Here is a 22,940-nt window from a genome sequence, read left to right as displayed (position 1 = left end):
GTACATACTGAGATTATGTGTGAGCATTGATCGTCACATGAGTGGAGACAGACACAAACAAAGCAACGTGGGACATAAAGGAAGTGACGTAGTAACCCGGAACACAGCGCTCACAAAAAAAACCCCAGCCCGGGCTCTGTCTTGCTTTGACATTTCACCACCGCTTTTCGCTAAGGTAAATCTACCCACTGTAGATTCAGTAGATTTAGGCTCTTAGCTCAACGGCGACAGAAACCAAATTCAAAATTGCTGCAATCTGCTTTTATTAAAACAAAGAAAGAAAAAAAGAGGGGACAGAAGACAAGCTAATGTTAGCTACCGAGCTAGCTATCATAGCTTCCTTGGTATACGGCGAAATGTTGAGATTTGCGTAATTTTGTTTAAATATTGTCCTCACAAGAATGTCAGCAACAGCTTTGGTCATTTTTAAATAAATAAGTTTGTATTACAACATAACAAACGAAAGCTTTCCTGCTAAAACGGTAGGTTGCTAATATTTACACCTACTTGTGAAACGTCTGATTTGTAATACGCCCACCACAACCACACAGGTGCTGGTTAGTTAAGCTAATTAAAATCTAGTTTTATCTTGTGATTTTTTTTTAGCTTCCACGGCCGCTTTTACTAACGCAAAGTTCGGACTCTTAGTGTAAAGTCTTTTTCTTATAAGGTCTCTGGTCGAAAAAACAAGTTGTACGCCAGATGGCTAATTGCTGGTCATGCCTACAGTGGCCCAAGTTAGCCAACTTTTAATAAATTAGTCTGCAAACCGTATGTACTCGTTACACTGAATTAGCCTGTTAAACATTGATCTAACACTTATCTCACTAAAGTCCTTTTTCCGTTTTTGTTTTTAAAACAGGATCATTGTAAAGAGAATGGCCACAGACTGGGTGGGTAGTGTTGTGTCCATAGACTGTGGAGCAACGTTGGGAGTTTATCAGGGTGAGGTGTCATCTGTTGATCGCGTCAGCCAAACCATCTCCCTGAAACATCCGTATCACAATGGAGTCAAGTGTCCTGTTCCTGAGGTCACATTCAGGTAATGCATAGAATACACCAGGGAGCTCAGAACTTTGACCAGGTTTTGTAATTCTCCTTGGTGTGTGTCTGTGTGTGTGTGTTTTTAAAGACCCTTCAGCTTCCCCTTTAGTGCATGAGTACAACTTTGAAAAAAGTGTGTGTTTGTATAAAATCCTCAGTGCGTGCTACTGACATGTCACATTTTTATTTTGCTGAAATAAAAAGCATTTGGAAATTAATACAAAACTAAACAAGTGTACTACCTTGCTTAATAATTCAACAGATCCCCATGTTATGTTGAACTTTGACCATGTTTTTGCAATTAAAAGTAAAGAATGATTACTGAACTCTTTGTAGTGAACTGAAGTTTGAGTTGACTGAAAAATTTTCAAATTCAAGGAATCCATGCTCACCACAGAAAACATCAGCACAAGCTGCCGCTTGCCAGTGAACCCAGAGGTGAAGGCCTGTTATGACTTCTGGTTAGACAAATCAGAAATGCGTTCTTTTTTTCCACAGTAACAGTGGACATAAATTGTTTGACAGCATCAGTTTCAACAAGCAGTATTGTGATAATGAGTTTTATAGTGGCTTCTAAAGTCAAAAAGATGTAATAATAGGCCCAGTATGAGAGAAAATCAAGTCTTTGTTTATCCAAATGTCATGAAGTCAATAATGGTATATACTTATTTTTTTTTTCCATAACTGTACCAGTATTACTTATCACTTTGTGTATTTTTATTAAGTTTGGCATCTAGGTCCATGTATTCATTGAAAATTTTAAACATAGTCATCAAAAACTCCATATTTTTCTATGAATGACAAACGAATTGACTGTAAGTGCTTGTTGAATGAATAGCTTTAAAATTAATTAGTTTTAGGCAAAATATATTAGTTTAAAATTTTAGAACCAGTCAAGAACTCCGTTAATATCACTTTTGTGGTTTTGGATTGAAAAATATTTCCCAGCAATGTAAGGAATGGATATTTCATTATTAACGTAGTACCATTTGGATTCCAAGTAATGTCTGTGAAGGTTTTCAGTCATCCAGGTCATCGTAGTCAAAGGAGTTTGCAAAGAAAAGCGTCCAAGTAATGTTCCAAGTAATGTTCCAAGTAATGTTAGTTTTGTTTTGTTTTTTGTCCCTTTTAGTGCTATGGATATCAAGGACTTGAAGTTCCTGGATATCCAGAACAAAGTCAACAAGACCAGCGCTGGGAAAGACACTGCAACAGAACCCAGCTACATATCAACAGGACGCCATGGCCAGACTAACAAAACAAATCACTCTCTTGCAATAAGCAACAGCTCTGGTTTGAGCAGCAACCCCCGTAAAGGTAGGTCATGACCTGAAAGAATTGACATTTCATCATCTAGCTGTTTATTTAATTGGTAGTTAATATAGGAATAAAGCACTTTAACACTTAAGGTCAGTACCTTATAGTCACTTGTGTAATTCACCTCAGTGTTCATGTTAACAAAAATAAGCTAGTGTTTTTTTGTTTTTTTTTCCTTCCATACCGTTCTTGGGTAAGACTCAAGCAGGTGCACACAAACGTAGACTTTGGCAAAAATGCAGTACTTTAATAATTTGTTCTATGTTCTACTTATCTAATTATATTCCTATTATTTGATGCAAAGTCTAATGTTTGGAAAGTACTAACAAAATTCAAATGTATGGTGAAAATTACTAAATTCATTTATTCATTTTTAAGTATTGGTTTTTTTGGACTTGTAGGGAAGAAAAAAATCTCTGTTTTGTACCAATGAAAATGCCAAATTTATGTTTTTAAACATGTCAGAAACCTTTTTGCTATGACATGAGACAAATGCTGTACTTGTAAGCATCCGTTCATATAACATCTTGACCACTGATATGACAGATAACTGAGTGACCTTTATACTCAACAAAGGATGTACTAATCAAACTACAGCAACTGAACACAGCTTGGAAAGCACGTGGTTATGCATTATCATACGAGAATGGTGACATATTATTTTACAGTTGTTCCAGAACAATGAGACAGTTTGACATTTTTATAAAATGGGGAAATCCCTGCGTTTTTAAAACTTCAGCTTATTGCTTACTGTGAAGCTTTGTTTCCTAGTTGTCAAATCACAGAGGGCTATTATTGCAGAGTGCAGCAATAATGTTGAGAGTTATGAAATACGTAACAGAAATTTACCACAGCAATGGCCATAGAGTTCTCTTCTGTTAAGTAGAAAATGAATTTGATATTGTTCACTGACAATATAGGATTGGGCAATATGTGAAATTGTTGACAATCAGCAATTTCACATATTTCCCAATCACACTTTTAATTGCCTGAAAGTTGCCTCACTGAAGATGGGCAAAAGTGCAGTGTCACTCAACGTCAGAGTTTGTGTTTGTACAATCGAAATGTTCTTCACCAAATAACAAAAAGGAAGTGCAAATCATTTTTGGTTACATAAAATCTAAACTATAAAATGATTAATAGCCTGATACTATGGCTTTTAGTTTTTAAATTCTTACTGTTTTTAACTTGTATTGTGTTTTTACTTGTACTGCTATTTATCCCTTTTATTTATTCATCTTTTTAGTTTCAAATAGCTGTATAGCACTTTATTTATAAAGTGCTTTCAAACAAAGTTATTATTATTATTATTATTATTATTATTATACACTGCATCTGTACCAAATCACAATGTCCCAATGTTATGCTGTGTTCAATGGTACTTAATGACTCCTGAAAGTCCCCATTGCCTATCTTGGATGCTTCACTGACCAGAAAAATTTGTCTTTGATACTGGAAGGGAGCTCAAAGATTTTGGTTATCACGACTAGTTTTGTATGCCACCCTGACCTAACACTAGTTTGATATACACACTTTGCTTTCACCAAACAATCAATCACAGATTTCCAGTGATTTGGAAATGTTTATCTAATACAGGGGTGGGCAACTCCAGGCCTCGAGGGCCGGTGTCCCTGCAGGTTTTAGATGTGTCCTTGAACCAACACAGCTGATTTAAATGGCTAAATTAGCTCCTCAACATGTCCTGAAGTTCTCCAGAGGCCTGGTAACAAACTAATCATGTGATTCAGGTGTGTTGACCCAAGGTGAGATCTAAAACCTGCAGGACACCGGCCCTCGAGGCCTGGAATTGCCCACCCCTGATCTAATAGAAACAAGAAACTAGCATAAAATTGCTGGATGTAATGTAAAGCTGGGCATACACTGTGCGATTTCCTTTTTTTTTTTTTTTTTTTTTTTTTTTTTTTTTTTTTTTTGGGCACATTTTAAGACTTTTTCACTCGTGCGAACCTTTTGGGGATCGGCCCGAGTTTCGCCTTAGCATACAAGAGATAACGAGAAGCAATTAGCACCTCACGGCCAGCTCCCAATCAGCAATCGTGTGGTCACAAGAAAATCAAACCTGTTTTGAAATCCTGGTCGCCCCTCGGATCGGGCCGTATAGTGTAAGAACATATATCATGAGCTACAAACTTCTAACCCATGCTATTCAGTCATACAGTTTGAGCAGGAGCTCAAACACGACTGAAAGAATTCACACAGTGTATGATCAGCTCAATGTAAAGGAGGACGTCAGAATTTTGAACTGAGTAATTGAAGGATAAGGATAAGTGGAAGTGAATGGCAGCATGGTGATTAGCACTGTTGCCTCACAGCAAGAAGGTCCTGAGTTCAATTCCACCATCAGGCCGGGGTCTTTTTGTGTGGAATTTGCATGTTCTCCCAGTGTTTGCGTGGGTTCTCTCTGGATACTCCAGCTTCATCCCACAGTCCAAAGACATGCAGTTGGTGGAGATAGGCTAATTGGATACTCTAAAATTGCACATGGGTGTGAATGTGAGTGCAAATGGTTGTCTGTGTCTATATGTTAGTTCTGCGACAGACTGGTGACCTCTCACCCTAAGACAGCTGGGATAAGCTCCAGCCCCATCGCGACCCTGTAAAAGGATAAGCGGAAGTGAATGGATGATAACTGAATTTTTAAAAAAAGCATACAGTGATTATGAGATGCAATTGCAAGGTGCCTTGACTGATTTGAAAAAAGACTTGAAATTAGTTGGTTTGTTTGAAGTAGTGCAGCGTTACACCACTCCCAGCCAAACTGTCACGCTTGGAATGCACCCTCTATACACATCAAAGACAATCTCCTGGATTTCACATTGTCAAAATGGTGATGCGTGAACTTGAGCTTTGTTTCGGGTAAGCTCGAGAGTTGGACAGGTAGGGAGTGACTGTTGTGCTGAGCAAAGAAACTCGCATGTTTTCAGTGTGCTGTGGGTTGATATGTGCCCTTAGACTGCATGTAAATGATTAACATAACCACTGCAATATTACTCACCCATCCACTTAATTTAATGGCTATTCTTGATATTTTTTGTTTTTGAGCAAGAAGTAACCATATTAGTTTCCAGCTAACACTGGCAAGCCCTATCAACTCTACAGGTGCAATATACAGATGCTGATACCTGCTTATTAGTCTTAAGTAACAAACTAATAAAATACTATCATTTCAGTCACCATAACTAAAACAACATCTTACAAGTCCCTATACCTCACAACAGGCTGCATTACTTGTCAGATCAAGATGTTTGCATACGGCTATTGTTTTTGCTGCTTCTGTCTGTATAGCTGTCAGTCAGAGCAGCCTTGCCTCCAAGATTGATAATTTTTAGCCTTAATCAAATCCAAATAAGTGAGTTACTAAAATGAACACGCACGCGCGCACACAGCATCAAATTAAAGTTGATTACGTCGATTAAGCATCATGAGGTGGGGGGTGGTTCCCTTTCCTTTATTTTTTTATTTTTTTATTTTTTTTTGCTGGGAATTTGCAACCCTATTAGTTAGGTTGCTTACGCTTTAAAATACCAGAATAGGGAGGATGGAGTAGGTTTAAGTTTATTAGATTGATCAGTATTGCTGAACTATGAAATATTTTGGGTGCAGTGTATTTTTTGCGTACATGTATAACAGAATAGCTTTAGTGTGGTTTTTTTTTTTTTTGTAACTTGAGTATGAACTTATACAATATGCAGCAAGATATTAAAAAAACAGTTTTATTTATTAAAAAACACACTATATCGGATTCATATCGGTATCGGCCAATATCCAAATTTATGATATCGGTATCGGACATAAAAAAGTGGTATCGTGGCATCTCTAGTTTGACTTATCTGACTTTTGTTTCGCTTAATGCGCCTTATAATCCGGTGCGCCTTGTGGTCCGAAAAATACGGTAAGTGGCGCTCCAATGAGATCCCCACTATCAGAATAGTGAATGCACTAGCCTTGTCCTTGACAAGATTAAATAAGGTTTTATTATGATTTCAGGCTACCAAGGGCATCTCTTGTCAAAAGAAGCTAGCGATAAAGTAGACTAACCCTATTAAAGATGGATTCTACCATCTTTATGTTGCATATTGTTAAATTGTTTGTTTATCTTGCACAGTAGATTTAACTATAGAGGAATATACAAGTATCTCATTTGGTATGATGGTCAGTTTGTGATCAATGCATCTCTTTGGCAGATGTTAGTTTCAGAACTAACTGATCAATTTGTTGCTGTTATTGTAACTTTTTTTTTAATGATAAAGTTCTGTTTTGTATTTTAGAAGGTTTTTTTTTTTTTTTTTTTTTAAACTCATATTGACATTTTATAAAACCAAGATCTTGGGGTATTATTACTTTCAGTCATAACCTTTTTTTACACGCAAACTCTGATGCATGTTGACACTGAAGCACATATTTAGATTTTCCTGTCCCAAGTTGTGCACATTGCCGTAAAAATCAGAATGTGTTACTCAACCTTCCTGATTAGATAAAAGTTAAAACAGTATTTCCTCTAGTCAGCAGCAAATAAGGAGGAAATCTGCTTGGACAGCTCTGTGGCCTCCGCTGGAGGCATTTAAAGTCTGTTCAGTTTTACACTCAGGATCACCAAACAATGGAAGAGTCAGGGGTCAAAAAAAATTGCCAGTGTTCTCCAGTGTGATTAAACACTACGTCCTGAACATGGAAATAGAAACGTGAACAATAGAAAACTGGTCTTTTCCATGTTTCATTAAATGAATAAGTCATAGATTCAAGTCATAAGTCATAAATTGCTAATCCATTGTCAGTTCCTGTGTGCGTGTTGCTGCCTTCTCTTCAGAAACCTGAGCCTGGGACCAAACAGTGCCTCGCTATAACTCCCCACTATGATTCCCATAGCGTGCTAAACACTTGTACCAAAGTTCCTCTTTACAATACGTGTGTGACTAAAATCAATAAACATTACCCCTCCCTCTTGGTGTCTGCTCCTAAAGAGAAGGTTATGCAAAGCCAGGCTTTTGTGCTTAGTGCCCTGCTCTCTCTCTCTCTCTCTTTCTCCCTCTCTCCCCCCCATCTCATTTCCCTGACTTGCTTCTGGCCAGCACAGGAAACCGACACCCCCTCCCCGACAGGAAGCCATGTTGTCCCAGTGTGCTTGGAAAGCCAAAGCGATATCAATTGTGGAAGCAATGTTTACCTTTGAGTTTTTATTTTAATCTCTTGCTTTCAGGCTGGAGGCCAGGGAGCTAATGCCCAAATTGCACAGGGCCAACGTGCTGAGTGGCTTGGGCTGGGCTGGTCCTTTCACACGCAATGCCATGCTCCCAAAAAGCCCCCAGTCACAAAGACGGGAAGGCAGGGTGGGCTGTTGCACACATAAGATCACAGATTCTAGGAATTTTTTTATTTATTTATTTTTAATATCTGTTAATGATCTCTCTTGGAGAGCACAAAGGGAATATAGAGGAGGATACATAGGGGTATAGAAGAACAGTTGATTTCATTAACCTCAAACAGATCTCATTCAACTTGTCTTTTGGAGGAGCTGCTTATATGGAGTGAAATTTATTTTCACATTTATTTTATTATTTATTTAATAAATAAATAAATAAATCCAAAACCATCCAAAAGCCAAATACAAAATGTTTTTACTGCCTCTTTGCTGCCCACTGTGTGAGACTCACATGCCTACGTGCTCCTAAATGCATATTAAAATCTGCAACCATTTATTTTTAGTTGCAAATCTAATCAAACACTTGTACTGCCCTGCGTACCACCATTGTTGCCTTCCTATTGTGTTTTCCGTGCCATCACGAACATCCTTGTTCTTTAAGTAACCTCACACACTTCCTTTAATCGGAAAATGCTGCAGTTATAATAGACTTCGAGAGTCTATTGTAAGTAAGTAAGTAAGTAGGTCATTTTATTTGACTTTGCCTTTTGATTATCAGTGTGCGTGTGCTTCACCACAATCATCAGCAGCTCTTCCATTTTTGATTGATTTTGCTCCTCACCAACAAGTTTTCATGGCACTTCTAAGCTTTGCATTTTTAAATGTATTTACTGGTGTCTGTTTAATGTGTTTTTTGGTTTTTTTTTTGTTGTTGTTTTTTTTTTTTTTTTTTTTGTCACATTTACGTCGTAGGGATTGTTTGGGGTTTTTCTTCTAATCACTGATGATAACTGATGAAACCAGATATTGAGTAGTGCCTGGACCAATTTAATGAAATCCACCAAGATCTCTAAAAATAATAAAATATATTGTTTTATGAAACGCTTTCACAGTTTGAACACTGTGTTCTCACCTAAACTCACATTTCAGTTAAGAACATTCCAGGCCTCTGTAGTTGTAGCTGTTGTGGGAAGTTTGTCTAAACTCAAATCAGTAAGGTTCACTGTCTGTCAACTTGTTATTCATTAGCCTGTTTAACTTGGAGCTTTGCCAAGTTCATTCAGATTTTGATTCATAGCATGACAAAACACTTCCTTGTAAATAATGACATTGTTGGCTTGCTCTAATAAGACGCTAGCTTATATATATATATATATATATATCTATATAGTTTCTTTAAAAATAAAAAATTGTGATGTAAAAAGTAATTGCATGTTTGGGCACCAATTTACTGCTGAATAGAGCTACAGCGGTGTCAAATTAGTTTTGCTGGCAAATTTGTGTCAAGCGAAGTGTACGATGACAATATGCTTCCCGGCATATTGCGTGAGAGAAGCCAGAGTACCTTAGCTGTCACACTGACAGTAGCGTGTGAGTGTGTTTCTGTGTCTCCTTGTTAGCGTGAGAGCTCTAGATGGTTGGGGTTGAAGGCCAGGTTTTTCCAGTTTGCTTTTTTTTTTTTTCCCTTGGTTCATTTTGTTTTGTTTTGGTTTTTTTTGTTTTGTTTTGGGTTTTTTTTGTTGTTTGTTTGTTTTTTTTTTGTTTTTTTTTGTTTTTTTTTGGTGCTTACATGTAGATAAACTTTATCAAGCACCGCTCATTCAGCCATTGGACCTTTTAAGTGTTAGCAGTGTTTTGTTCTCATTGAGCTATTGTAACTATCCGTGAGACGATAAGAGTCTGCAGTAACAGCTATCCAAGATAAAAGGGCTGCAACCTCCCAGTCCGAATTTGAAACTGCTGAGTGCAGGAACTTGTGTATGGATTACACGGTTTATAACACAATGGCTTTCAATATAGTATGACAGCTCCTAGCTTCATTTAGAGATGATTAGGATATAAGTGGGGGCTGACAGATTAAATATATATATTTAAAATAATCTGTGTTTCAAGGAAAAAAGGCGTGTGCCAGCTTAGAGCAGAGCCTTGGCTCCCCGCTCTGAACCTGCAGCTGATGGGGTTTAATCCAGGGGATTCAGACTGGAAGTTCTATATGATTAATTTGTTCTTTAGATTCTAAATGACACCGTAGTAGAGATTAATTACACCATAATTCCCAGATTTTTATTGTAATATTTTGTTCAATTTGAGGTACACTAGGTGTTTTGTTTTTTTTTTCTTCTTTTTTTTTTCTCTTTTTTTTTTAATAAATGAAGAATACTTTTAAATCTATTTTTATGCATATATCTATTTGGGTTTTTTTTTTTTTTCCAACAGAGCTAAGAAATGGTGACCAACTTTTTTTAATAAACAAAACAAAACACATTGCTGTGTCATTTTATGTATGTAAAAGACTGGCATCATTTGACACATGCTCAGGCTTAGCTTACCAAAATGAACCTAAATGAACACACTCCTTTTGTCAGCTTGTCTTGAAAATTCACAACTGGATCTAACATGTGACACATGCCAGGACCACATTACTGCCAAATATAGTAGAGCAAATCAGATATGCATTAAGAACATATTAAGCTCAAGGACAGTCAACATTTTCATTTAAGTTCAGTTTTTTATTGTTACCAGTTGAAATCATAAGTAATCTCAGAGCACTTTGTAAGGTAATGACCTTCCAGTACAAGTGCCCCAGGTTCACATCAATGTGAACCCCTGCTCTACTCCAACTAAAAGTTTTATTTTTACAAACTCAGTAACAGACTGTATTATATTTTTTGGCTCTTTACAATAAGACAGAACGTAAGCAGTCGGCACACTTTGCTTTGTATCATCTGATCCTCCTGTTTTCACCTTAACTATTATTCAGCTATGAACAGAGTAATGAGGGCGTGTGGCTGTAGTGGAATATTACTATGCCAGCAGGCCTAGCATCAGCAAACTGTGAACCTCTTAATAGATAGTATATAAATGTATGGAAAAAGACAAGCATTGCTACTTTATTTTATTTATTTAAATGTAGTGGCGTAAGTCTATCGTTTTTCCTCCTTGAGTAAGAGTAAAGGATCTGCTCAAAATGCTAACATGATATACTATTAACTTCATACAGACCACCTCTGATGATTGAGTGTAATCTTTCTTTCTTCAAATTTTTGCATGCTTGGGTAATTAAATCCATAACAAGTTTTGAATCGTTTGCAATGGCACATATACTCTTTTCCTCAGGGATCGTGAGGTCCCATTTGTGCACCTACCCCTGATAATGTTCTGATTAAATCTTTGCCAGCATTGTCCAACACCAAATCCTGTTTTATGTGAGCAATCCTCAGAGTTTGTGTTTTCCATTGTCTCCAGGTTCATCAAACAGCAGAGGGACGACACAGTCCACACCCAGGAGAAGCAATGTGAGGAATGGAGGGGCTGGAGGGCAGAGATCAAAGAATGATGAATGCTTTGGTGATGGGACTGATGAGAATCTGGACACTGACTTTGATTTTGAGGGAAACCTGGCTCTGTTCGACAAGGCTGCTGTTTTTTCCCAGATTGATGGGGCCAGTAGCAACAGCAACAAGTTACAACATCACAATACACAGGCTGAGCAGAAGACCCAGTCCTATCGCCATGATGAGAATATTCTGGAGGTGAAACCGGTCACATACAGACAGATAACTGTGCCCCAGCATGGGGGCAAGGAATACTGTACGGGTAAGAAGAAGATGCACACACAAATTTTTGGTGGCAAGGACACATTTGTGTATGACAATTTGTGGTCCAGTGTTTCAAAATATTTCACTTCATTTTAATTAAAAGTAGACAAAGTTGCAGAGAAGCCAAAGCTGCAAGTGGAGCCAGCGGTGAGTCAGTTGTACTCTGCCCTGCAAGACATCATAGTTCAGATCATTTGGCCAGACCCTTCAGGACATTAAAACAGTAGTCAAACTCTGAGTGATCCATGCTAGACTACGCTGTGAATGTTAAAAAAGAAAAAAACAAAAAAGATCCTTTCTATACACAATTATGTAACTGTGGACTACACCTGAAAACTGTAGAAATCGGTTTCTTTTTCGCTGGACACCCAGCTATAATAACTAGCAATACTCCACGCAAAATTCAGGTCACTTTTAAAGAGTTGTGATTTTGCTCTCTAATTGGTCATAAAAGGACTTTGAGGTAACATCTGAAAAATATCAGCTTCACTCGGATGCATCTAGTCATGTTGAATGAGTAACGGGCAAATTTTATTTTTTTATTGTTTATTTTGTTTTATCTTTTTCTGTGATCACACCTCACAGAAATAAATAGTGGATAAGAATGAAGTATGTAAATGCAAGGCCTTTTCTGACTGGTTTTCTATATTTGATAAAAGAACAAAATTAATCTTGCTACCACACAGTTTGACTCACCTTCATTAATACTTTGTGCATCGTGGGAACTATCCTTATTTAAGTTTATATAAGATAGTGAACATTAAATATACAGGACATTTTTAAGTGTGTCTTTAGTTTTGTTTGTTTTGGACAGAGTAGTTTTTTTCTCCCACTGTTTCAACCTTGGCTAGGTGTACACTCTGGTTATATAACAGCACTGTTTTGACAAGCACAGTTGGCGAAAGGGTTATGGCTTTTGTCAAATGGTGACATAGTCTATTTTACAATTGATATTAAATGAGCTTTTAATAGTGTCTATTTTATTCAACACAGTGAAGGAGACAACATGCACCATTAAGTGGCGCTCACAATTGACCCAATTTCTTGATCAGAGTTCACCCTGTTGCAGGCTAGTTGGCAGTGTGTATCTATACCTGGTTACTGTTGCGATCGTAGCTCAAGAGTTGGGAGTTTGCTTTGTAATCGGAAGGTTGCCGGTTCTACCCCCGGCTTGGACACTCTAGGTCGTTGTGTCCTTGGGCAAGAGACTTCACCCGTTGCCTACTGGTGGTGGTCAGAGGGCCCGGTGGCGCCAGTGTCCGGCAGCCTCGCCTCTGTCAGTGCGCCCCAGGGTGGCTGTGGCTACAATGTAGCTTACCATCACCAGTGTGTGAAGGACTGAATGTAGTGTAAAGTGCTTTGGGGTCCTTAGGGACTAGTGAAGTGCTATACAAATACAGGCCATTTACCATTTTATTTTCTTTTTTCTTTTTTTTTTTCTTTCTTTTTTTTTTTTTTTACTGTTTGCCGTTTGATGCAACTTCTGCAACCTCTTGTGGCATAAGCCTATAGAAATGATTGCCCTCTCCTTTCTCAAACTGGCTCAATCTAGGAATATTATGTAATTGGTTAATACAGACACAAGATAGGTAATGGCTAACAGGTCCTGGAGTCAAAGGTGCGATTGTTGTCAGGTGAGCAGTACTAAAGAAAATTGCTGTAGCACAGAGAGTGGCCTGTTTTAAACTTTACTGATGTGGTCTGATACGGAATTAACTGTAGAATAAATTAATCCTGCCACAGGCAGACCCTAAAATGAGGTGCAATTTTTATTTATTTATTTATTTTTAAAATATACTTTTTTCTTGGTCAAAGTATGCTTCTTAGTTCTCTCTGTGGTCAAATGTAATTTGCATATTTTTCTGACCGTTGGATAGGTGTTGTACCCTGCATTGTCACATATTGTTGACACCAAATGATTCAAATTTAAATTGTTTCCTCAGGATGCATGGTTCAATATAAATTTCTGAAGATGAGCAAGACTAGATATTAGTACAAGGGTGACGGGTGTGTGTGTGACATTGGTGTTTTTATCCCAGATCGACAGTTTTATGTGGTGACTCAGGAGAGCTCAGTATAAGCAGCTGCCAACCATTCTGCAGATAGCTTCCAAGCAGAGCCTCCTTTCTTACCGTGCAGACAGATTTGCTTCCCAGGGCTGTCATCATAATCCCCGTCCTCTGCACTCTGTAATTAGTATGCTGCCGTACAGCCTTACATAAACAGCACCTCTGAAGCAGGAAAAAGCTGCAGTGCTCTTGACCTGGAAACTTTGCCAGTAAACAGATAAAACCACAGTGCAAGAACACAGAAAGTAAAACAAAGTGCCCAGCTGTTGGTTAGGTTGACATAACAAGCGGACATGGGGATTTAAGATTCTGTTTCTATAAGTCATTGTTGTGAAGGTTGCCGCCTCTGTAGTTTAGTTGTGCTGTTCTCTTCCCTACTGTAGTGAAACTTCAGGTCAGGCAAGTCAAATTAGAAAACATGTTGCAATGATTTAAATATGAGCTTCTTTTACTTTAACTATTCGTGCTGCATCACTTTGTTGGCATAGATAGAAGCATATTTTGAATCGTTACAACCCATTTTTAACAACTCTGACCTGGTTGTTTAGAGCAATGTATAGCTTGAGCTCATAGGAGTTACTTGCACATATATTAACCTTGTTATTATGTGCACTAATAGTGCCTAAAAAAGGTAAAAACGATAAGGAAGACTGAGACTCAAAAACCTCTGTGGCGCTCCAATATTAAGCTGTTTGAACCACTAAATTACTAAAAGGTAGTATTTCAAATTTTAATGTTAGTTTGATTTTCTTCTTGCTACCTCTGCAACTCTTAAAGTGGAGCATGAGTGAATGAAATGGGCTGCTTTCCCTCCCTACCCCAGTGCAAGCCTTAGTCACACATGGCTCGTATCCAACCAGCGTGTATTGCTTTCAGTCTTGCCGGTTTCCTTGTCATGCTTGAAGGATAACTTCCAGCTCAGTTTATTTTAGCGCTGCTGTATACTCGCAGCTACCCAGTTTAGCTAGTCTGTTTTTAATACTGCACTGAAAGTGTGTGTGAATTGTATGCATATGTGAGAGTGAGAGAAAGTTGGGGCGTTTTGGTTGCAGAAACATAAGCAGCAGAGTTAAGAAGCGCACCTGATGGGTTGGTTTAAAAGCAATTAGTGCATACTAGTGCAACACCCACTTCCTCTGAGCTTGGCACTCAAGGCAGCACTTGCATGACAAGAACCAGTTGACTTTCCTGTGCTTATCGCTCACAGGAGGATTGGCATGCTCTAGATTTCTGTTGCCCACTGAAACATATTAGCAGTCTTTGTGTGGTATCAATAAAGAATAGTGGGAGGGGAACAGGGCCGACCTAAAGATAAGCAAGAATTTCGGTCAGGCACGGCATGAGACTCTGTGTTTATATGCAATTATCTTGTGTATGAGGGTGTGCGTGTGTAGAATGTGTGTGTGTGTCATTGAGAGTGTTGCATGTCTGTGTGCAAAGTCGTGGGTGTATATGAGTGTGATGTGGGGTTTGTGTGTGTGTGCACGCGCTTGCATCTCTTTGTGTCAGTGCAAGTTCTGTGCACACCAGTAAGGCCACCAACTTCTCAGCTGCCAGGCCGGAGATGTGGAAGAGGCCATTAAGGACTTAACTGCCTCCCAGTAGCTTTATTTATCAAAGGGACCCTAAGCCGCACAGTTCCCCCAGCTTGACTCTTATTACCCTTATAATGTGCCACGGGCAATGGATAGCTAGGGATTAGCACACCCTCTATAAAGCTTTCCACACAATTTAGTTTGTACAGTGATTTTTAAAAAAAGAAAAACAAACTGCAGATATACATTACAGTAATTCAAGGAAATACACAAGAACAATTGTGATTGGTTACATGGTATGAAGGATGCAATTTAAAAAAAACAAAGGGATTTAAGAATTTTTCTTGAAATAGGACTGCTTACGAAAAGTTGACTTGTGAAGCGAAAGCTACTTTTGTAGTAATTAATTAAATGTGTATTAAGAGTTTGTAACAATGATTTACTTTTTTTCTTAACAGTGCTCTTAAAATGATTGTTTTTGGCGCCTATAGTTAGCTAATTAAAAACAGAATTTTTTAAGAAGTCCAAAGTAAGAGTCATTAGGTTAGACAAACCAGTCCAGTGGCTGAAGCCTCCAAAACGATTTGGAGAGTGCTTCACGCAGTTCTTAAAGGTTCCTGAACTAGAAAGGTGGCAAATCTTACCTAAAAGTGTATAGTGCATGTATTATGTTTTTGGGTTAAATACTTTGTCTGATGGTTCATCTGGTCATGGGTAACGGTGTGTTTTTAAGAAGATGAATGGACTCACTTTTTAGCCCAGTCACCACCATCATCCATCTTACTTTAGCCCTCCCCAGTTTCTCACCACAAGATGTTGGGATACAGGTGCAGGTGTTCATATTTGTGTGATGTTTGCCCCCCTTTTTTGTCACGCGAACCCGCTGCATGTTTTGACTGAGAAGCAGCCAGTGTGGGGGGTCCAGTGCAGTGCAGTCCTGTCCCGCAGCTAAGAGCTGGGAATTGGTCAGAAACCATGTGATGGTGCGTGTGAGTTCAGGGCCTGTGGGGAATAGGCGTTATCACTCTGACTGCCTCATGTTTGCCATCTTTTCTAAAGGCTGCCAATCTTTCCTTTGTTTCCTCAGACAGCAGTGACAAACAGGAAGGGAAATGGAGAATCTTGTGATGGGAGCAAGATCAGGTCAGATAGAGGAAGAACAGCTTTTCCCCAATAGTTTACTCACAGTTAGCTGCAGCCCTAGCCCTAATCCAGTATGTCATTGATTATTCAACCGATTAATAAAGCAATCAGGTGAGAAATTCTTTAGTCTTTATGTATTTATTTATTTTATTTAGAAAGAGGGGCAATACATATTAATGAAGACTTTTACAAATGTAAATATCCCAGATTATAGCCTTGGGCTAATTTCCATCTCCAGACCCTCTGGCAGGTTGGTGTTAAACACAAGCTAGTAAAAACATACAGAGATACTATTTACAGGTCATGTAACAAGGACAAAAAACTGTGATCACTTTATACTAGAACAAACAATGACAAGAAGAGTCATTAGTCTCTTATTAATTAAGAGTCTTATTAATGAGAAATAATAAATATTAAAAACAAAAAACACAGGACTTTCAAAATAAACGTCTCATTAAGTTCTATTTTAAAAATTCATGTTTTAATAGTTTAACTGCATAGATTTCTCAAAAATGCATGGCATATTAAAATGAAATCCAAAAATAAAAAAAATCTCACGTAAAGTAATGTCAGTTAAAAGCATGTATGTCTTTCTCGTGCTGCCCTGCAAGAAAGCTTCCTTGTGTATATTTTTAAATATATAATACAGTTTTATTTATATATTATTTTTAAAATTAACCAAATCTGAAAAAGGATTTTACCGAAACCTTCAAAATAAACATGTTTTACTATACCCCATGCTCGCCTTTAGACTCACCTCTCCTTGTTGCAGGTATCACAGCGATAGCACGTGGGATGGCGATCATCAGCCTTCAGCAATCTGCCTATTTTAAACATGGTGTCAGACGAAGTTCATAACAGTTCATTGTCATATTTTAACGTCTGCAGCTTTTGCTGTGTAAAGCAAACGACCGAAGCAGCTACAAGTTCACTTTTGATCATGTCAGAGCTTGTTAAGCACGTCATTTGATGAACCACACTTTTTCCTAGTAAAATTTTTATTGGTGATTACAGTAACAAGTGGAAACAAGACATGCTAGAAAAATGATTTGTTTCCACTACAGATGGCACGATACCACTTTTATGTCCAATACCGATATCATAAATTTGGACATCTGCCAATACTGAATCCGATATAGTGTATTTTTTTAAATCAATAAAACAGTTTTTTTTTTTTTAATATCTTGCTGCATTTTGTATAAGTTCATACTCAAGTTAAAAAACAAACAAACACTAAAGCTATTCTGTTATACCTTTATGCAAAAAATACACTGCACCCAAAATATTTCATAGTTCAGCAATACTGATCAATCTAATAAACTTAAATCCTCCATCCTCCCTATTCTGGTAATTTAAAGAGTACTTAGCAGAAATATTAAACAACCTAACTAATAGGGTTGCCAACTCTCAGCAAAAAAAAAAAAAAAAAAGGGAACCACCCCCTGCCCTCCTGCTTAATTGACGTAATCAACCTTAATTTAATGCACGCATAAAAAGAATGCACAGAAATTAATTATTTTTCTACAATAATTAAATAGATTCAACATCTTTCTTCAACAGAATCACAGACTGCACAGATCGTACCATCCCAAAGAAAAAGTACTATAGCTTACTAGGGTATATTAGACTTAATAGTTAATATATACAGTAATGTACTTCTATACATTGTACATCAGATTAAAACTTTGGTTGTAAGATTCAGATAATTATTTATCAAAAGCTAGACATTTTAAATGAGAATAAGAAAGAAAAGTATGTCTTTGTGCCCCCCATATCCCTGTTCATGCCCTATCGGCCCCCCTGGCTAAACTTCGCTAGATCCGCCCCTGCACAGTTACCAGCTGTCAGCTATGTAGAAAAGGATCCTGGTGTAGAAAGTAATATTAAATAAATTCTAACAACAGCTTATCAAGCTTAAATATGCTGCTGTTGTTCAGCCGCTGGTTTCCTCTTTCTGGTACAAAGTGGGCCAAAAACAAACAAGGGACGGGAGTCGTGACAGAAAAGGCGATTAGCTGACCATTAATCAGTTTCACGATTGAAGTAGAAACAGGAGAAGGAGGGAGAGAGAAGAGGCAGTCGCGCCATATATCGGTTGTTAAGCTTAACGCGGGAATGCTTTACAAACATTCAGAGATGAACTTACACACTTGCTTTACTTCTCTCTGGGATCACTTTCTCGGAGATGAAACGCTCAACCAGACCACCTACAGGTCTCGCACGCCACAGCCGCTCTATCACGTGATGCATACTGCTCCAACGTGCTAAGGTTATAAGCAGAGTTATGCCATGTTGCAAGTTTTGTGAGGTGCTTTTTTGATATTTAATGAATTGGGTTACATTTTTTTATTTCTCTCCGATATCCGATCCAGTAATTTAGGTCAGTATCTGACCGATACGTAATATCAGATCGGTCCATCCCTAGTGGAGACTGCACTGTACTTTGAGTTCTACTTTTGTTTCTAAAGCCATTTTGATGGAGATAAATGGCTAAATGGCTTCAGTTTTATTAAATGTTTTGCTTCTAGAATGTAACTAAAACTGGTGCTGAAATGAAAACACATTAACACAGTCTCTATCTCACATGTTTTCTTTTTGCAGACACAGGTCTGGTGGTTCCCACCGTGCCCTATGAGCTTCATAAACAACTCCTAGCAGCTGCAGAGCGCTGGGGTCTTTCTCTTGAGCGCAGGCTAGAAGCAGTCGGTGTTTGTTCCAGTCAGATGGCTCTCACATTGCTAGGTGGACCGAACAGGTAAGGAGGTACCAGTCCTAGCTTCAGTGGCACCTTAGACTTCCCAGTCTCGTGGCTAGCTACTGTTAGTGGTTTGTATTATAAGAAAAGGAATGTACAACAGTGTGTAAAACATTCTTGTCTGAAAAACAAGGCTTATTGTTTTAGGAAGACACTACATTCTACTTTAAGATTGAATATAGTGTCAGGAACATCCTAAAAGACCAAAGCAAACCCTGTTCGGTATTATTTACATGTACTTTTAAGTGTGGCAGAGGCTTATTTAACATCAAAGAAACACAACACAGTAGCTCATAACAAAACTGGTTTATTGCCTCAGTCCTTTCATCTACTTTGCACTGCAATCCTTGCATGAGTCAGATTTAAATCGGAAGTACAGTGCACTCAGATCAGGTTTAATTGTGTGTTGTAGTGCGAAATCACAACTATTTCAGTGAGAACCACCTTGTAAACATAGAAGACTTTATTTAAGATTTATCAAGGTTGGGATATTTTAAAAATGTAATTATAAATAAAATACTTAGTATAGCTCACATGCTTTAGTAAAATACCATTGTCATAATTCCCATAATCAAAATTAAGAAACCTTTGGTGGGGTTCAGTTTTTCTTTTCTACAGAAATTTAATGAGTGTCCCACTTCCCACAAAATCCTTGAGATGGTGTTTAGACTTGCATTGCCAGCAAAGTAATTCATGTGCTTGTCATTGCCTGTGATTTTTTTTTTTTTTATGGAGAAATCTTTTCTCAAATATTCATAGGCTCACACCAAAAAATGTCCACCAGAGACCCACCGTGGTCCTTCTGTGTGGTCCCCATGTTCAGGGAGCCCAAGGCATCAGCTGTGGTAGGCACTTAGCCAACCATGAAGTGGAGGTGATCTTGTTCCTGCCTAATTTTGTCAAGATGCAAGAGTCGGTCACCAGTGAGGTCAACCTCTTCAGCAAGACAAGCGGAAAGCAGGTCTCCAGCGTCAAAGGTAAAACTCCACCAGTATTAGTATTAAAGTATTTTGTATTCACACTGTAGCCTACACAGGTCTCAACAATGTTGCTAGAAAAGTGGGGGCACGGTGTATTAACCTTGCCCAGTTGTAACTGACTATCATAGGCAAATGTTGCCCTCTAGTGGAGGTGCACTCCTGACTCCTCTTGTGCTTGGAGCTCATACTGATATCTTGGACGTAAACTTATAAATCAAAACACTGGTTTTATCTCTGCAAAGTTTTAGTTAGTCTAAATTAATACAAGATAATCCACTCTTGGTTTATAATTATTTACTGTTGTTTTGATCAGTGTTGTCTTGAAGACAGCTGGAAGTCTTACAGGAAGCTGAAATCTACAAACAGCAATGAAACATTGAGTGTTTTCTGTATTGTCATAAAATTATTATTTTTAAAATATCATGATATAATTTTGAGGTTGTATAGAATGATGCCGATTTTTGGTAGTTAACACACTTTGTTGTTTGTTTTTTCTTCCAGACACACAAAGCATAAACAGATTTCCCTAACATTTGTTATGTATAGGTTATTTATGAGTCCTTACTAAGATAATGCGACACTGCAGTTTAAAAAATATTCTTGTTTTGTTGTCATAACAAATCGTGGATTACTCATTTATGCTCTGCCCAACTCTGCTCGGATCAGCTGGTTGTTGTGTTTATAGCAATCCAAACATGTTGCCAACAAGCAAGCTGCAGAATGTCCTCTGGTGGATGAACTATTTGACTCATAATGTGGTAAAAGGGTGTGTCTCCTGTCTCTTAACTTTTTACATTTTCTTTTATCGGGTGTTTATAAGTACCAACATAATACATCAATAAATACTTAATATATAGGTTGAGCTCTATAGTATACCCCTCTGGATTAAAAGCTAAATGGTGAGATGCACCAACATCTTTTTGAAAGGGGTGATAATTTCACTCCTTGCTACAGGAATTGAAAGTGCCACGTGTGTTGGCACTTTCAATTCCTGTAGTGTCTCAATGTACTGTTTGTAATGGGATCACATGCACTAATATTTTTTTCTGTCTTATGATTTTGCAATACAACTAAAAAACATTCTCCCTCTTTGGCTGTGTCCCAGACTTGCCCATGAGCCCAGTCGATCTCGTCATCAACTGCTTGGACTGCCATGAGAATCCACTGCTGAAAGAGCAGTCCTGGTACCAATCTGTTGCTGACTGGGCCAACAAGAACCGTGCTCCAGTCCTAAGTATTGATCCCCCAGTCAGTGAGCAGCCTCAGAGTGTGGACGCGAAGTGGACCCTCTCTTTAGGACTTCCACTGCCTTTAGCAGACAAAGACAGCAGAGTCTACCTCTGTGATATTGGCCTCCCTAAGATGGTTTACCAAGAAGTTGGAATCAACTACCACTCACCTTTTGGATGCAAATTCGTCATCCCTCTGCACTCAGTATAACAGAGTCTATACTTATTGGTGCTTGGAGTGAATGGGTCATTTGAGTGTGCAGACAAGCAGCAACATGCCCTAAGAAAAACTGTGTTGCAATATGTATGAAACTTAATGATACTTTTGGAAGCATCATTGGAAAGAATAAAACTGTGTGTTACGCTGTGTGTGACACCTTGTTTTGGAAGGGGAGAGGTTTCCTGTTCTTTGTGCGTTCTGATAAGGGCTCTGTGGTGATGTGAATATGTTTACAAAATGCTGACCACTGTGAGTATCTTTGACCTCTGACCTTGTGACCAGTCAAAGTAGCAAATACACAATTCCTATTTCCTTCTTTAAATTACATGTGGAGTCAGGTCCTGACTCCAGACCTGGAGTGGCGCTCAACCTAAAGCTGACTGCCAGTCAAAACTGCCATTCATCTTCCACGGTTTAGGTCTGTGCCCATTGTATTTCCATATGTTGTATTGTTTTTTGTTTTTTTGTTTTTTTTTACTGAAAAGGGTGCTCTTTGTCATATAAATTGTGTAGCATGTTCGATTGAAAATGTGATATTATACCGAATCTATATTTTTTTTTTTTTTTTTTTTTTGAACACATCTCAGGAATAACTTCTTAAAAAGGTGGAAAAACAGAAGTTGATATTTTTGTTGACATTGTGGTAGCACTCTTTCTACACTAGTTGGTGTCTTTAGTTCGTAGTAGTTTTCTACCACTTTGATTTTCCAAGTATTACTGCTATTTATTATGGCGTTGTTGTTGTTATTACTATTTGCAGAACGTTTTCCTTTTTTGCACTTGCAGTTAAATTACCTCTCTAACTGACTTGCTCTTGGTCATCATGAAAAATTTCTGTTAAAGCTAACATTTTGCTGAAATGTTAGCTTTAACTGTACCTGAACAAAAAAGTCTGTATTTTATTTTCAAAACTGAAGCTGTGCACTTTTGAAATGGAGCAATAACAGTTTTTCAAAAGCTCATAAGACTGGTTTTATGAACTTTTTTTGCATCAAACAAATGTAGTTGAAAGGTAAGGGTATAAATATGAAGGCTTTGCAGTTTTACACTTTATGTACTCAGTTAACTTGTTACATTTGTAAATAACTGTTCCTTGTTTTTTGTACTTCATCTTCGGTGTCCATACACATTTCTTTTTGTGCATTTGCTGATTTGTCATTTTTGTTAGGACATGGCAACAGGTATTTTGCCAAAAACAATAAGAAGGAATCAGGGAATTTGTTTAGAGTGAGTGAATTGCAGAAAAATAAATATTCACAATATCAAAGTGACCATTCAGGATTACAAAGGTCACAGTGACTACAGCCTCTTGTGTATTCTCACCGTTCATTGTTTTCATTGTAGCGGAGACTAAAATGTGATCATGACTGTCATCAGTTCACGTTTTAAAATATGCCTTGGATTTTTGATTGTGGAGAAGTCTCATTTTGAGGTTCATTGGTGTAAAGGGGGGAAAAGGAGAAGATTTGCAAAATAAAAATGTTGAATTCAATGCCTGTCTGCCTTTTAATTCTTACTACAAAACCCAGTGATGTTTGAACAAATGACTCTTTATTGTAGGACATTTTCTTTCGTAAATTATGCTTGTTGGACCACCAGCAAAGTATGTAAAGGTATGTTTTAAAATTCCAAATTGCGAACTCAAACTATCACCACCAGGGGGCAGCAT

General features: G+C 37.9%; 1 protein-coding gene and 1 long non-coding RNA gene across 5 annotated transcripts; one reads left to right on the top strand and one right to left on the bottom strand.

The window, feature by feature from the left end:
- LOC146526088 (enhancer of mRNA-decapping protein 3-like) lies at positions 1–22,149 on the top strand. Of its 4 annotated transcripts, XM_085146494.1 has the most exons (8): positions 1–175; positions 863–1,042; positions 2,177–2,361; positions 10,988–11,037; positions 11,176–11,338; positions 18,689–18,842; positions 19,602–19,819; positions 20,928–22,149. In XM_085146494.1, exons 2-8 carry the CDS (start codon positions 879–881, stop codon positions 21,260–21,262), a joined length of 1,269 nt encoding a protein of 422 aa, XP_085002620.1. In that variant the 5' UTR covers positions 1–175; positions 863–878; the 3' UTR covers positions 21,263–22,149. The 4 variants fall into 4 exon arrangements, with proteins under 4 accessions (XP_085002620.1, XP_085002370.1, XP_085002537.1 ...); XM_085146244.1 differs by having other exon boundaries at positions 10,988–11,338; XM_085146411.1 differs by lacking the exon at positions 1–175 and adding an exon at positions 183–482 and having other exon boundaries at positions 10,988–11,338.
- On the bottom strand, positions 10,370–12,793 carry LOC146526089 (uncharacterized). Its single transcript, XR_014871642.1, has 2 exons — positions 12,435–12,793; positions 10,370–11,508 (listed from the first exon to the last, which is right to left on the bottom strand). It is a non-coding gene; the product is annotated as an uncharacterized LOC146526089 (long non-coding RNA).
- Positions 22,150–22,940: the final 791 nt, after the last annotated feature.

This window comes from Neolamprologus multifasciatus, chromosome 1 (genome assembly GCF_963576455.1).
Source record: "Neolamprologus multifasciatus chromosome 1, fNeoMul1.2, whole genome shotgun sequence".
Lineage (NCBI taxonomy): Eukaryota > Metazoa > Chordata > Actinopteri > Cichliformes > Cichlidae > Neolamprologus > Neolamprologus multifasciatus.
The sequence above is the reverse complement of the archived record's forward strand: the minus strand, read 5'-3'. Positions and strand labels throughout refer to the sequence as shown.

Excerpts from the sequence above, each read along its gene's own strand:
- LOC146526088 (XM_085146244.1), top strand. The coding sequence starts at position 879 with ATGGCCACAGACTGGGTGGGTAGTGTTGTGTCCATAGACTGTGGAGCA. Across the intron at positions 1,043-2,176 it reads GTTCCTGAGGTCACATTCAG|TGCTATGGATATCAAGGACT; the intron begins GTAATGCATAGA and ends TGTCCCTTTTAG. Across the intron at positions 19,820-20,927 it reads GCAGGTCTCCAGCGTCAAAG|ACTTGCCCATGAGCCCAGTC; the intron begins GTAAAACTCCAC and ends GCTGTGTCCCAG.